Raw genomic sequence first — 12,516 nt, 5'->3', positions numbered from 1 at the left:
AAAAAGTATTTTAATTAAAATATACATTGATGTACACACCGATTGAGAAAACCATAAAGGCCTGGCTGAGTTCAGTTTGAATTTAGCTGAGCCAACAAACACTTCTCTAATTGCTACCTTTACGAAAAAAACAATATAGAGATCTACCTACTAAGCCTGTGGAGAATACGAAATATTCTAATGTATATTGTAGCAATTCTTGTTTTGAATATATTTTTGCTTGCATACGAAGCTGTTGCTAATGGCGACATCGAGTACTGCAAACTCGGTTGCGCGGACCCAGGCAAAAAACATGCCGTTTGTGCCAATAGAAAGCAGGTGAAATATGAATACAGTTATTTAAATCACTTATGTATATTTTCTAATGGATATTATTTTTTTGAAGAAACTGATTGAGAATTGTCCAGCTGATACTAAGATTATGCCATTAGATCAACTCCAAAGTATCATATTACAATTGCACAATGAACGACGTGAATTTGTGGCAAGCGGCAGAGATGAAATGCTACCGCCCGCAGCACGTATGGGTGAACTGTTTTGGGATGAAGAATTGGCCGACTTAGCTGAATATAGCGTTAGACGTTGTCTTATCAGTGATCCGCACTGTTACACGACACCAAGCTTACCCAATCCAGGACGTAGTGCAACTATATTTAAGTACGAGGCAAAAGAAGACACATTTGCGGAGCTGGTGCCGACACGCATAATCGAATGGCTGGAAACGTCGAGAGAATGTACAGCGGAAATGGCAGCTTATTTTCCAGAGAATCCAGAAGGGTAGGTACTATGCTCGTACGTCTAAGTTACGAATTAGACCGACGAAATACAGCTATACAGCTTAAACTTTAATATTTTGTATCAAAAACGTTCCCCGTTTCTTTTCAGACATGTCGAATTCTTCGGTCGTGCCATTACGGATAGTAACAATCAAGTTGGTTGTGCGGCATCGGAATGGATAAAGAAATCAGATAAATTGTTTCTATTAGTTTGTCTTTACACGAATGACGTCGAATCGGGTAAGCGTTTGTATAAATTTGGTCGTCCTGCGTCGCGTTGTCTATCGGGTACCAGTAGTCAGTATAAAAATTTATGTAGCAGCAAGGAAGACTATAACGTCACAGATTCGGATCATGCACGTAGAAGAATGCCGGACATGAGTTCTTTTATCACGAAAAGTGGTCCAAATTACGATGCACCCGAGGGAAGTCTTTGGCAATTAGTCATGTGAATAGAAAGTGGAACACAAAAAGTTTGATATTTCTTATAAATCGCATTATATATTTTATGTATGTTATATTTGTATATTTCAAGAAAGAAATTGTTTATACACAGACTACAGTTTTTATGCTATCGATCACTACTTCTTTAAAATATTGTTTGTTTATTTTCGAACTAAATTAAGTAGCGGAAATGTAGGTAACACTCCAAGCTAACACCTAAAACCTAAAACAAAATCTCAATGTGAGTCTTATACCAAAATAGGTTCTCTCAGTTCGATTGTTTTTTCCGCGGGAAGCGCGGACATATCTGGGGAAAAACATTAGCTTGGCAAATATCTCGCTTCCGCCTTTTTGTCTTTCGAATTTCACGGCTATGTACAAAGCGCTACAGAGCTCGTATCTGGCAATACTCTACATCTTTGAAAGTTCTTGATATAATCTACAAAACGACGCTATACCAAATACCAATCAAATCATGGAAAACATCAGGTTAGACCGGCATGTGGCATCTCGTGACATCGCCCAGGAGATGGGAGTTAGTCACCAAACCATTTTAAACCATCTGAAGAAGACTGGATACACAAAAAAGCGTGTTGTTTTGGTACCGCATGATTTGACGCAAAAAAACCTCCTGGTCCGAATCAACGCCTGCGATATGCTGCCGAGACAGAACGAACTCGAGCCATTTTTGACATAGCCATGGCCATGGCGACGAAAAATGGATCACATACGACAAACGGTCTCTGTACGACAAACGGTCATCGTCGAAGGCTCGGTGAGTCGTCCCCAACAGCGGCCAGGCCGGAATTGACGGCCAGTAAGGTTTTGCTGTGGGATTGGTGGGATTGGGTTGGAAGGGAATCATCCACTATGAGCTACTCCCATATGGCCAGAAGCTTAATTCTACTAACGACAGCGGACAACTGGACCGTTTAAAGCAGGCGATCGACCAGAAGCGTCCAGAATTTGCCAACAGGAAGGGTGTAGCGTTCCACGAGGATAACGCCAGATCACACACTTCGTTGATGACTCGTCAGAAGCTACGGGAGCTCGGATGGGAGGTTTTATCGCATCCACCATATAGCACGGACATAGCGCCAAGTGATTACCATCTGTTCCTGTCCATGGCGAACGCCTTTGGTGGTGTAAAGTTGAACTCAAAAGAGGCTTGTGAAAAGTGGCTGTCCGAGTTCTTCGCAAATAAGTAAGGGAGCTTCTACGAGGGGGTGTTATATGGTTTCGGTCTAGATGGTAACAGATTATCGAACGAAACGGCGCATTTTTGTACTAAATCCGATCACTGTAACACTTTTTATAAAGCATTGAATAAAGAGCAAGAAAACGGAAGGGAGGTATTTTCCAATCTCAATTATACTATTAATTTGAAGGTGGTAATTACTAGTGACTCAATAGCACTGTTGCTCAAGTCTTAATAATAATTGAACACAAAATGTCTAAACACAGCTGCTCAAGTGTTTATCGTGTTACCGAGTATTAAGAAGTGAAATTCAAGACATTCAATACTTTATTGCTGTTGCTTGTAAATGCGCAAAATAAATAAGAAACGCATTTCAATTCAAGTCAATTTCATTTAGATACAACTGTAGTAACTGTAAAAAGCTTGAGTTCAGTTTTCATTTGACTGGGCCAGCGTGCGCTACACAAGTCTTCAAATCATATTGAAATTGCTACTAATCGAGCGTGAAATAAATTTAGTTAAAATGTATATATTAGTAATGCTTATTTTAAATATAGTGACGATGGCAATTGATATGGGTTCGAGTACCGAAATCGATTATTGCAAACTAAAGTGTGCGGATCCGAAAAAAGAGCATGCCGTTTGTGCTAATAAAGATAAGGTGTGAAGAAAATGCTTTTAAAGGTTCTTTGAACTCACTTCAAAAAATATACTTTTTTTCAAGAAACTGATTGAGAGTTGTCCGACTGATACTACGATACTGTCATTAGATGAACTCCAAAATGTCATACTACAATTGCACAATGAACGGCGTGAATTTGTGGCAAGCGGCAAGGACGATATACTGCCGCCCGCTGCACGTATGGGTCAACTATTTTGGGACGCAGAATTGGCCGCTTTGGCTGAATACAGCGTTAGACGTTGTCTTATCAGTGATCCGCACTGTTACACGACACCAAGCTTACCCAATCCAGGACGTAGTGCAAATGTTTATAAATTCGAAGCGGTCGAAACTTCACGCGCGGATTTAATGAAGTCACGCATAGTTGAATGGCTGGAAACAGGCAGAGATTGTACAGCGGAAATAGCAGCGAACTTTCCAGAGAAACCACCGGGGTAGGTTGTGCATATACACTTTACACACTTATTCATTTGGATGATAATCATCATACGCTCTGAGATACAACGGATATACCCTCAATCCCATTCAAATATGTATAACTTATCTTTAGCCAAGTTAAAGTTAATTGTTTTCTTCTACTTTTCAGACATGTCGACTTCTTCGGTCGTGCCATTACGGATAGTAATAATCAAGTTGGTTGCGCAGCATCGGAATGGGTGAAGAAATCGGATAAATTTTTCCTTTTAGTTTGTCTATACACGAATGACGTCGAACCGGGTAGACGTTTATATAAATTTGGTCGTCCAGCGTCGCGTTGCCTAACGGGTACCAGTGATTTGTACAATAATCTGTGTACCTCCAACGAAGACTATCAGATAGCTGATGCTGAACAAGAACGTAGAAAACTTGCACCCTATAAACCATTACACAAGAATGGTTCGGATTACGATGCACCCGAGGGCAGTCTTTGGCAATTAGTCATGTGAATAGAAAGTGGCATATAAAAAAATGATGAAACGAAGGAATTGAATTTCAGTGCTTCTCTTTTTTATATTATTTAAAATCTAAGAGATCTTATATATTTGAACATGTATATACTATAGTATATTGGGTTTGAAATAAACAGATACAGTATAGTACTTATTTAGATAGAAGTGTATTACTTTTACGGAATTTGACTTAAGGGCCTATACCAGTGTGAAATTTTCAAAAAATCGATTTTTTTTTATTTTTTGCTTATTCGATAGTTTATATAGCTATAGTCGAAACGGCATTTCTCAAAATTGCTGACATCAATTTGGCATTAAAAAGACCTTTTTTATCTAAAATACAAAAAAAATTTTTCAGAACTACGTGATTTTGTCAATTTTTGATATTTTCCAATAATCGTTGATCATTGTATAAGAAATATCTTCAACTTTAATACCCTTTTTGAATTTTTTTGTTTCAGCGACCCATTCGGCCGGAATCATGTCAGCAGTTGGGGAACTTTTTGTTGGCACTTCTCAAGACAGCCCATAACTCCGTTCTTTTTCAATATTTTTGTTAAAGAAAATCTTAAAATAAAGCTGAAAGTATACATTATAATGTCCAAAAAACTCCGAAACATTCGATAGAGTCCTTTCTTTAAAAAAATTTAGCGAAATCGCCTAATTTTTCATGGTTTACACTGGTGTAGCCTCTTAAAAGACTTTCTTAATAGATTTCAAATAAAATTTCGTTGAATATTTAGAATAAGATTATTTTAGAGTCTAGGAATCTAAAAACCCATGAATTTTAGTTAATCACATTCATTGAGAGAAGTATAGAATAATAGCATTGAACCGCTAGATGGCGCTGGAGTGCAGATATTCATAAATTCCTTATATAAACCCCAGTTTCATTTGTTTAAAGCTTAAATCTGAAGTGGCAACTCTCACAGCAAAGTAAATTATCCCTCCAAATTCAGTATGAGCGGTTGCCGGGTGACTAAACCATCAAGCGTACCTTCCAACACTTTAAAGTGGACATTTCCATTTAAAAGGAGCTTACGTCATTTACTATTTGAATAAATATGTACCTAACTAAATACATAATGCCACACAACGTCCTTAAAGGTCATGAACTTTAATCGCTCGCCGATCAAAAAGCGCGCTCGCAGCATTCAATGAGGGCCAACAAAATATTTAATCCCTTAAAGTATGCTACATTTATGTTAAACTACTTAAAGGAGAAAAATGCGAGGCGAGCAGATGCTGCTTAAAGTATATATTGAGTAAAAGGAAACCATTGAGAAAGTAGAATGAAAGAAGATTGATAGAAAAATAAAGTCTGCTGAGGCGTACAAGTTGAATATAGAGAGGGAGAGTAACATAGCGCGCTTTGACTCAATTTGTATAGTAGACTGTACATATATTTTAATATTTATATAATACATATTTATTGTTATTGCAGCGCAGTAAAACATTCAATAGCAACAACAGCAGCAGTCTGCTGGCAGAAACCAACATTTTCAGTTCAACACATTTGTAGGTATGAGTGTGTCTCTGAGTAAGCCTGGAAAATCGATTGTACTTGAAATTGACATAGCGAGAAAATCATAAACTAGCCAACAACAAGAACAACAACAAGAACAACAACAATAATGCACTCAAATAGCAATATGCGCTAAGTGAATGAAAATCATTTGCAGAATTTTGACGCAATACAGCTGCAATTGAATGCCGTTTAAGTCGTTCATGGCTCATGGCTTACGATGGAAGGCGGAAAAAGCATGAAAAGAAAAGCAGCAAGGGAATTCATAGTTGATTGTGTTTATTGTTAAAGAGCTGCAGCAAAATGCACGGTTGAATGCGCTTAGCTTGATTATGGCACATGTGTCTTTGGTAGTGAATGTTTTTGCTTTGTTGTAGATTTTATTATAGAAAAAAAGTTTTAAGCGTAAATATTAAAAAAAATATTTTTAAAATTAAGTATAGAAGGCTATATCTCAATTATTACTTGCTAAAAGCCTACTTTTTACTACTTTAGATTCAATTCAAACTATTATCAATTTTGCTTTAATAAAGCATAGTAAATTTTTTGCTGCCTTAAAGAGCACTCATAACTTATTGAAATATACAGATAGTCAGGCGGCGCTCCTAGCTTTGTCGACGCCACTGACTAACTCCAGCGTAGTCCATAACTGCAAGAAGGCATTGAGCACTCTGAAAGACAAAGTACAATTAGACTTGGTCTGGGTTCCCGGCCATAGGAACATCTTCGGTAACGAAAAGGCAGACGAGTTGGCAAAAGCAGGAGCCGTTTTAGACGAATCCGAAGCTATGCCAATACCATGCCCGCTAGGAACGGTCAAAAGAGAGCTCAACATACAATTTGAACAATTAGCAGAGAACAGATGGAAGAATACAACAAAATATAAAATAACTAAACAGATATGACCAAAATATGATAAGACTAGATCTGAGGTATTATTAAATAGGTCCAGGAAAAGTATTTTCACACTTACAGCTACTCTAACGGGTCATTGACCATTTGAAGAACATGCAATGAAAATGGGCATACCCTATAATAACATTTGTCGAGGCTGTGAACTAGAGGGGAATAAGGAAACAATATTCCACTTTCTCTGTGAATGTCCAGCCCTATCGCAGATCAGACACAGGACACTTGGAGGCCATCAGGCAACAAGCCTTGAATGGATATCCATTAAAAGCATATCGGACATAAGTAGCTTTATCGAAAACACAAAGTGATTTGAACGGAAAGATGAAACGGGAGAACAGTAAATGAAAAGGTCTACGAATAGTGCATCAAAATGGCACATCTAGTGCTAATTGGGCCATATAATTATATGGCTGCACTCCTACCTACCTACCTACCTACCTAAAAATTTTCCGTGGGTTATTTTATTCAACTGTACATAGTTTTAACTAACATAACCCAACTTTTTTGCCTACCATATTATTTTTTATGCTCACGAAAACCAGCAGTAATCAAAACTGACCTAATTTAAAATGTCAACTAAGCTTAACCAACTTCAAGTAAACAAAAAAATTAAACTAATCACACTTAATCCAACATAATTAACCTAATACAACCTAAAAAGTGCTGTAATCTAACTTAACTGTAATTATATTGCACCTAACCTCAAATATTATTTAACGTAAATTAACGCAACAAAACAAAATCGCTGTTAAACTAACATAAACTAACGATAGTTAAATTAAAATAATATTTGCACGGACTTAATGCTAAAAAAAAATAATAAAATAGCAAAATTGCTGAAAGTGAACATATAGCCTACCACATACACCTATTTAGAAGCGTTTCAATTTACCACACGAATGCAATACCAACGGCTAAATCGGCGATAAACAAATGTTTTACACAAAAAAAAAAAAATTTACAAAAAAAAGTATTCGTAAACACAGAGAAGTAATTGAGCATGGAACAACAAAAACAGATATTGGTTTAAAAAATTGGAAATCACACAACAATTTAGCACGTGCGCAACTGTCACAACTGTCTAACACGCAGCAGCTTTCATTGTAGCATTGCGACAAGTTGTTTTTTTATTTATAAATATATGCTTGTGTATGAGTGTGTGTGAGTCATTGTACTGTTATCGCAGCAACTCAACTACAGCGACAATCAAGGTATGTCACTCATACGCCATGGCCTGTCAAGAGCATATTGACATTTCGTTTGTATATGTTCACACCGTGTCGATCAATGTGCAGAGCGGAGCTGATGCTACTGCTGATTTTGGAAATAACACAAGCGAAAAATGTCAAATTGCAATAGATGGCATTAGGCGATAAGTGTATGTGATTGCAGCAACTCATGGAGTGAGGGGATAGAAAACTTATTTATAAAAAAATAAAACATTTGTTAATTGAATAATTTATTTAAACAAAAAAATATTAATTAATTGAATAATTTATTTCAAGAAAAAAATATTAGTTAATTGAATAATTTATTTAAAAAAAATATTTATTAATTGGCTAATTTATTTAAAGAAAAAAATATTTATTAATTGAATAATTTATTTAGAGAAAAAAATATTTATTAATTGAATAATTTATTTAAAGAAATAAATATTGATTAATTGAATAATTTATTTAAAGAAAAAATATTTATTAATTGAATAATTTATTAAAAGAAAAAATATTGATTAATTGAATAATTTATTTAAAGAAAAAAATATTTATTAATTGAATAATTTATTTAAAGAAAAAATATTTATTAATTGGCTAATTTATTTAAAGAAAAAATATTTATTAATTGGCTAATTTATTTAAAGAAAAAATATTTATTAATTGAATAATTTATTTAAAGAAAGAAATATTTATTAATTGATTAATTTATTTAAAGAAAAAAATATTTATTAATTGAATAATTTATTTAAAAAAAATATTTATTAATTGGCTAATTTATTTAAAGAAAAAAATATTTATTAATTGAATAATTTATTTAAAGAAAGAAATATTTATTAATTGATTAATTTATTTAAAGAAAAAAATATTTATGAATTGAATAATTTATTTAAAAAAAATATTTATTAATTGATTAATTTATTTAAAGAAAAAAATATTTATTAATTGAATAATTTATTTAAAAAAAATATTTATTAATTGGCTAATTTATTTAAAGAAAAAAATATTTATTAATTGAATCATTTATTTAGAGAAAAAAATATTTATTAATTGAATAATTTATTTAAAGAAATAAATATTGATTAATTGAATAATTTATTTAAAGAAAAAATATTTATTAATTGAATAATTTATTAAAAGAAAAAATATTGATTAATTGAATAATTTATTTAAAGAAAAAAATATTTATTAATTGAATAATTTATTTAAAGAAAAAATATTTATTAATTGGCTAATTTATTTAAAGAAAAAATATTTGTTAATTGAATAATTTATTTCAAGAAAAAAATATTAGTTAATTGAATAATTCATTTAGAGAAAAAAATATTAATTAATTGAATAATTTATTTAAAGAAAAAAATATTTATTAATTTAATAATTTATTTAAAGAAAAAATATTTATTAATTGAATAATTTATTAAAAAAAAAAAAAACAAATTTTGAAGTCTAATATGCTCTTCAGGCAATAAATAATTTATTTTCATGATCATTGTTTTTCAAGTGATAACAAAATTTAATTTATTTTTTATAAACAACATTTAATCTTTTAATATTAAAATTTATAAAAATAAAATTAAATTTTTCTAGTTTTCTAAAACCTTTTTCTCCAGCAACCCCAAGCATAAGCCTGTGACCAGACATAAAGAAGCAATGAAATGACATAAGTCAACCACTGAGCTCAACTGCCCACTAAATAGCGCCTAAAAGCATGCTAAATCGAGCGTAAAAGATGGCCACGTTGTTATTACTGACAGCCACGCAATTAAATTAATCCTTAATGCGACAACTTCAAGCAGGGAGAGAGAGAGAGAAACAAATGTATTTACATTAAATATGCAAAGGCAACAACACAAGTAGCATTAATATGCTATTCATGTTGCTGCATTGGAACCGTTAAGTACTGTTATAGGCTATAGATATTGAAGTTCCTAGTCATTATATTATAAAAGAACAACTGATTAATATTACTGTAGAGTCTAGTTCTGATTAACACACTTTCTAGAGGTGAGTATGTAACTAGTTTGAAGAGTAGTTCCAAATAGTCGTAGAAAAAAGTTTTTCCCACTTCAATAAGATTTAAAAAATTTCATTGTAAATAACTTACTTATTTTGGAAAAAAATTTCAAGTAATTTGTTAGTAACTAGTTATTTTAGCACCAGTTTCGGAATGGGTTTTGAAAGGAATAAGGGTTTGAAAAGCTCCCACCTACAATGATTTCACTCTACTCAGAAATGTTGTATGTATATTGTACATATTGAGTTCATCACGCACCGTGAGATGTTAAACAGGGAAGCAAAGGAAGTAGTCTTGAACTAGTATTGGTTGGGTGAGTTTGGAAATTAATTTGACAGCTTCCTATTGTGAACAAGATACTTAAGAAGTGGTTCTTTAACTTTATAGAAACAAATTTATGTTTAACAGACCAGGCTTGAGGCTTAAAACTTCAGCTTAAATCTCGGCACGGCAAAGCTTTCACTTAAATTTTGCATGGAACAGTAATATTTACTAAATATACATCGTAATTACTTTGGAAGAATACAAACTAAACCAAAATTAAATTTTAAGCGACCTGTTCGCAACTAGTTATCAATGGAGTAGTTGTTGAACGCATCATAAATGAACTAGTTTTAAACTAGTTGTTAAGAAACTAAAAGGTAGTTCCACGAAGTTTAACGAATGCTTTTTTCGTACAAAAATAGTGAATTTTAAACTATTTTCGAACATTAGAAAATAATTAGTCTAGAACTAGTCTAAGCCCTATGAGATCTGAACATTTATAGGAGGAACGACCTCTGCAATATTCTTATTTTTTAAATGTACATTTTACTCCTAAAATATACTAATGCTTAACTATCATTTAGTCTCGAACATCTACTTGTGATTTCACCTATTCAGGTATCAACTGAAAGCTGCAACAAACCTTATGCCACTAGCCACACGTTTGCTTCACTCTAACCATCAGCACGGATTCCGGATTGGTTTATAGTGCGTGGCAAGAAATCGTTGTTTATAATCGTATTGTACATAATACTCCCAGAAAACGCCAAATGTTTTTGCCACATTACGTTCTGTTTTCATCAACACTGTTACCACATCCTTTTCGATTTCTCTTCCTACAAGCTTTACTACGCACTTTACTACTCGTTATGGCTGTTGCTATTTTTATCTACGCAGTAAATTTCTTTTTTATCTCCACCCACACTAGATAGATTTCTTTCTTTCTTTCCATTTCTTTGTTTTCTTTTTTCGCTTAAAGCGCTTACCGTAGAGCAGTAAGTTACATTAAGCGCTGCTAAACGCATTCCCATTGCTCACTTAGTGACGCGTTCTAAGCGCCATTTTCAATGCCAAAAGCTAGTAGCACAAATCATAGCTGCTGCTTATTAGCGTTGTTGTACTTATTTATTTGTTTTTGTTTTTGGTTCTTGCTGGTGATAATGGCTTTTTGAGTGTTACTTTTTCCTTCAGCAAATGCGTCGCTAGCAGCAGTTATCATACAAGGCTATAAACATAGATTTCGCAAAGTTTGGCGATTAGATCTAATTAGGATGGATAACGGTGGAGTAAAAGTGGTGGAAGCAGACTGGCATCCATGATGAGCGTTTTGCTGTTTTTGCCACAGAGGTCAGCATGTATTGAATATGAGATTAACGAAGTGAAGTAGTATTTTAGGCAGCCAGCGAATTAAAACGATAGAAAAAGAAAAACTTACAAAAAGTTCCCCTAAAAGCACTTAAACACAGACGCTTGATATAAAAATAGCACTGCAGAAATCTCAAAAATCGTTGCCTACATTTAGGTGCGTTTTAGCGAAGACACACTCACATATTCTCGAAGTGTTTGGATTTATAAAAGAGGTATTCTCACTTTAAATTAATTCTGCAATCTGAGGAGTAATTTACTTTAACATAAATCTTAAGACAGAAATTTAAAAAATCGTTGCCTACATTTAGGGTCGTTTTAGCAATGGCACAAACTCATATTCTAAGAGTGTCAATTCCCTTTTTAAACGTCTTTTTACTTTAATTTTTTAACTCTAATTATCTAAGCTGAAGAACAATCGCCTCTAACACAAACTCAACTGCATAAATTTCTAAAATCGTTGCCTACATTTAGGAGCATTTTAGCGAAAACACAAACCCATATTCACAATACGTAGGTTTTCTGTATTCTGAGTTATAATCGACTCCAATATAAATCGTACTTGTTGAATAATTCATAAAACCCAAAGCAGCCAAGTTGATAACTAAATCCGCTAGTATACTAATTGAATTAACAGTAATTCTCTAAGAAAAACTTTCTTCAACTGCTAGCCGCTGCAACATGGTTGACTTCATACTCTAACTGTTGCGTCTGTTTTTGATTATTTGAGCAACAAATAAATTTGCATACATTACTGTTACATTGATTAAAACGCAAAGGATGGTGCAAAGAAAAACAAAATCACGGTGCGACATGACAAAGTCAGACTGTCCTTAATTTAAAATATACAAAAGAGTATTTGGTAGTTGATTGTTATAGTAAGAGTGACTGCGAGCTTGAAAGGGTTGAGAATTTTAAGAAAGTCGGAACAGCATTTTGGAAGTTATTAAATGTAAGGAGCACATATACAAATATAGGGTGTTCTTTAAGAGTTAAAAAAAAACTATTTTTGATAAATTTAAATAAATTCCTAAATTTTAATTCGCTTTATATCGCTCAAACATTTTCGCAAGCAATAATAATTTTTTTTTTAATTCAACAAACTGCCTTCTAGTGAATGATTCTGCTTTCTTTTCTGATACAAATTTTTATAGCTTCTCAAATAAATATATATTTATTTCATATTATATTTGCCA

At 33.1% G+C, this 12,516-nt stretch overlaps 2 protein-coding genes and 1 long non-coding RNA gene across 3 annotated transcripts in view; 2 read left to right on the top strand and 1 right to left on the bottom strand.

The window, feature by feature from the left end:
• Window positions 1-12,516, bottom strand: part of LOC128921459 (uncharacterized) — a 63,869-nt gene that overhangs the window by 36,091 nt on the left and 15,262 nt on the right. The gene's annotated exons all lie outside the window — the stretch shown is intronic.
• On the top strand, window positions 65-1,358 carry LOC105210723 (scoloptoxin SSD552). The gene is made up of 3 exons (XM_011181852.3): window positions 65-318; window positions 386-777; window positions 886-1,358. Exons 1-3 carry the CDS (start codon window positions 181-183, stop codon window positions 1,226-1,228), a joined length of 873 nt encoding a protein of 290 aa, XP_011180154.1. The 5' UTR covers window positions 65-180; the 3' UTR covers window positions 1,229-1,358.
• LOC105208811 (scoloptoxin SSD552) lies at window positions 2,808-4,187 on the top strand. The gene is made up of 3 exons (XM_011178863.3): window positions 2,808-3,079; window positions 3,143-3,534; window positions 3,687-4,187. The coding sequence occupies exons 1-3, from the start codon at window positions 2,942-2,944 to the stop codon at window positions 4,024-4,026; spliced, it is 870 nt and encodes a 289-aa protein (XP_011177165.1). The 5' UTR covers window positions 2,808-2,941; the 3' UTR covers window positions 4,027-4,187.

This window comes from Zeugodacus cucurbitae, chromosome 4, assembly GCF_028554725.1.
Source record: "Zeugodacus cucurbitae isolate PBARC_wt_2022May chromosome 4, idZeuCucr1.2, whole genome shotgun sequence".
NCBI lineage: Eukaryota > Metazoa > Arthropoda > Insecta > Diptera > Tephritidae > Zeugodacus > Zeugodacus cucurbitae.
The sequence above is the reverse complement of the archived record's forward strand: the minus strand, read 5'-3'. Positions and strand labels throughout refer to the sequence as shown.

Bases quoted from the DNA above. Each gene is read 5' to 3' on its own strand.
- LOC105208811 (XM_011178863.3), top strand. From the start codon at position 2,942: ATGTATATATTAGTAATGCTTATTTTAAATATAGTGACGATGGCAATT. The intron at 3,080-3,142 runs GTGTGAAGAAAA...CTTTTTTTCAAG, and splicing joins TTTGTGCTAATAAAGATAAG to AAACTGATTGAGAGTTGTCC. The intron at 3,535-3,686 runs GTAGGTTGTGCA...TCTACTTTTCAG, and splicing joins TTTCCAGAGAAACCACCGGG to ACATGTCGACTTCTTCGGTC.
- LOC105210723 (XM_011181852.3), top strand. From the start codon at position 181: ATGTATATTGTAGCAATTCTTGTTTTGAATATATTTTTGCTTGCATAC. The intron at 319-385 runs GTGAAATATGAA...ATTTTTTTGAAG, and splicing joins TTTGTGCCAATAGAAAGCAG to AAACTGATTGAGAATTGTCC. The intron at 778-885 runs GTAGGTACTATG...GTTTCTTTTCAG, and splicing joins TTTCCAGAGAATCCAGAAGG to ACATGTCGAATTCTTCGGTC.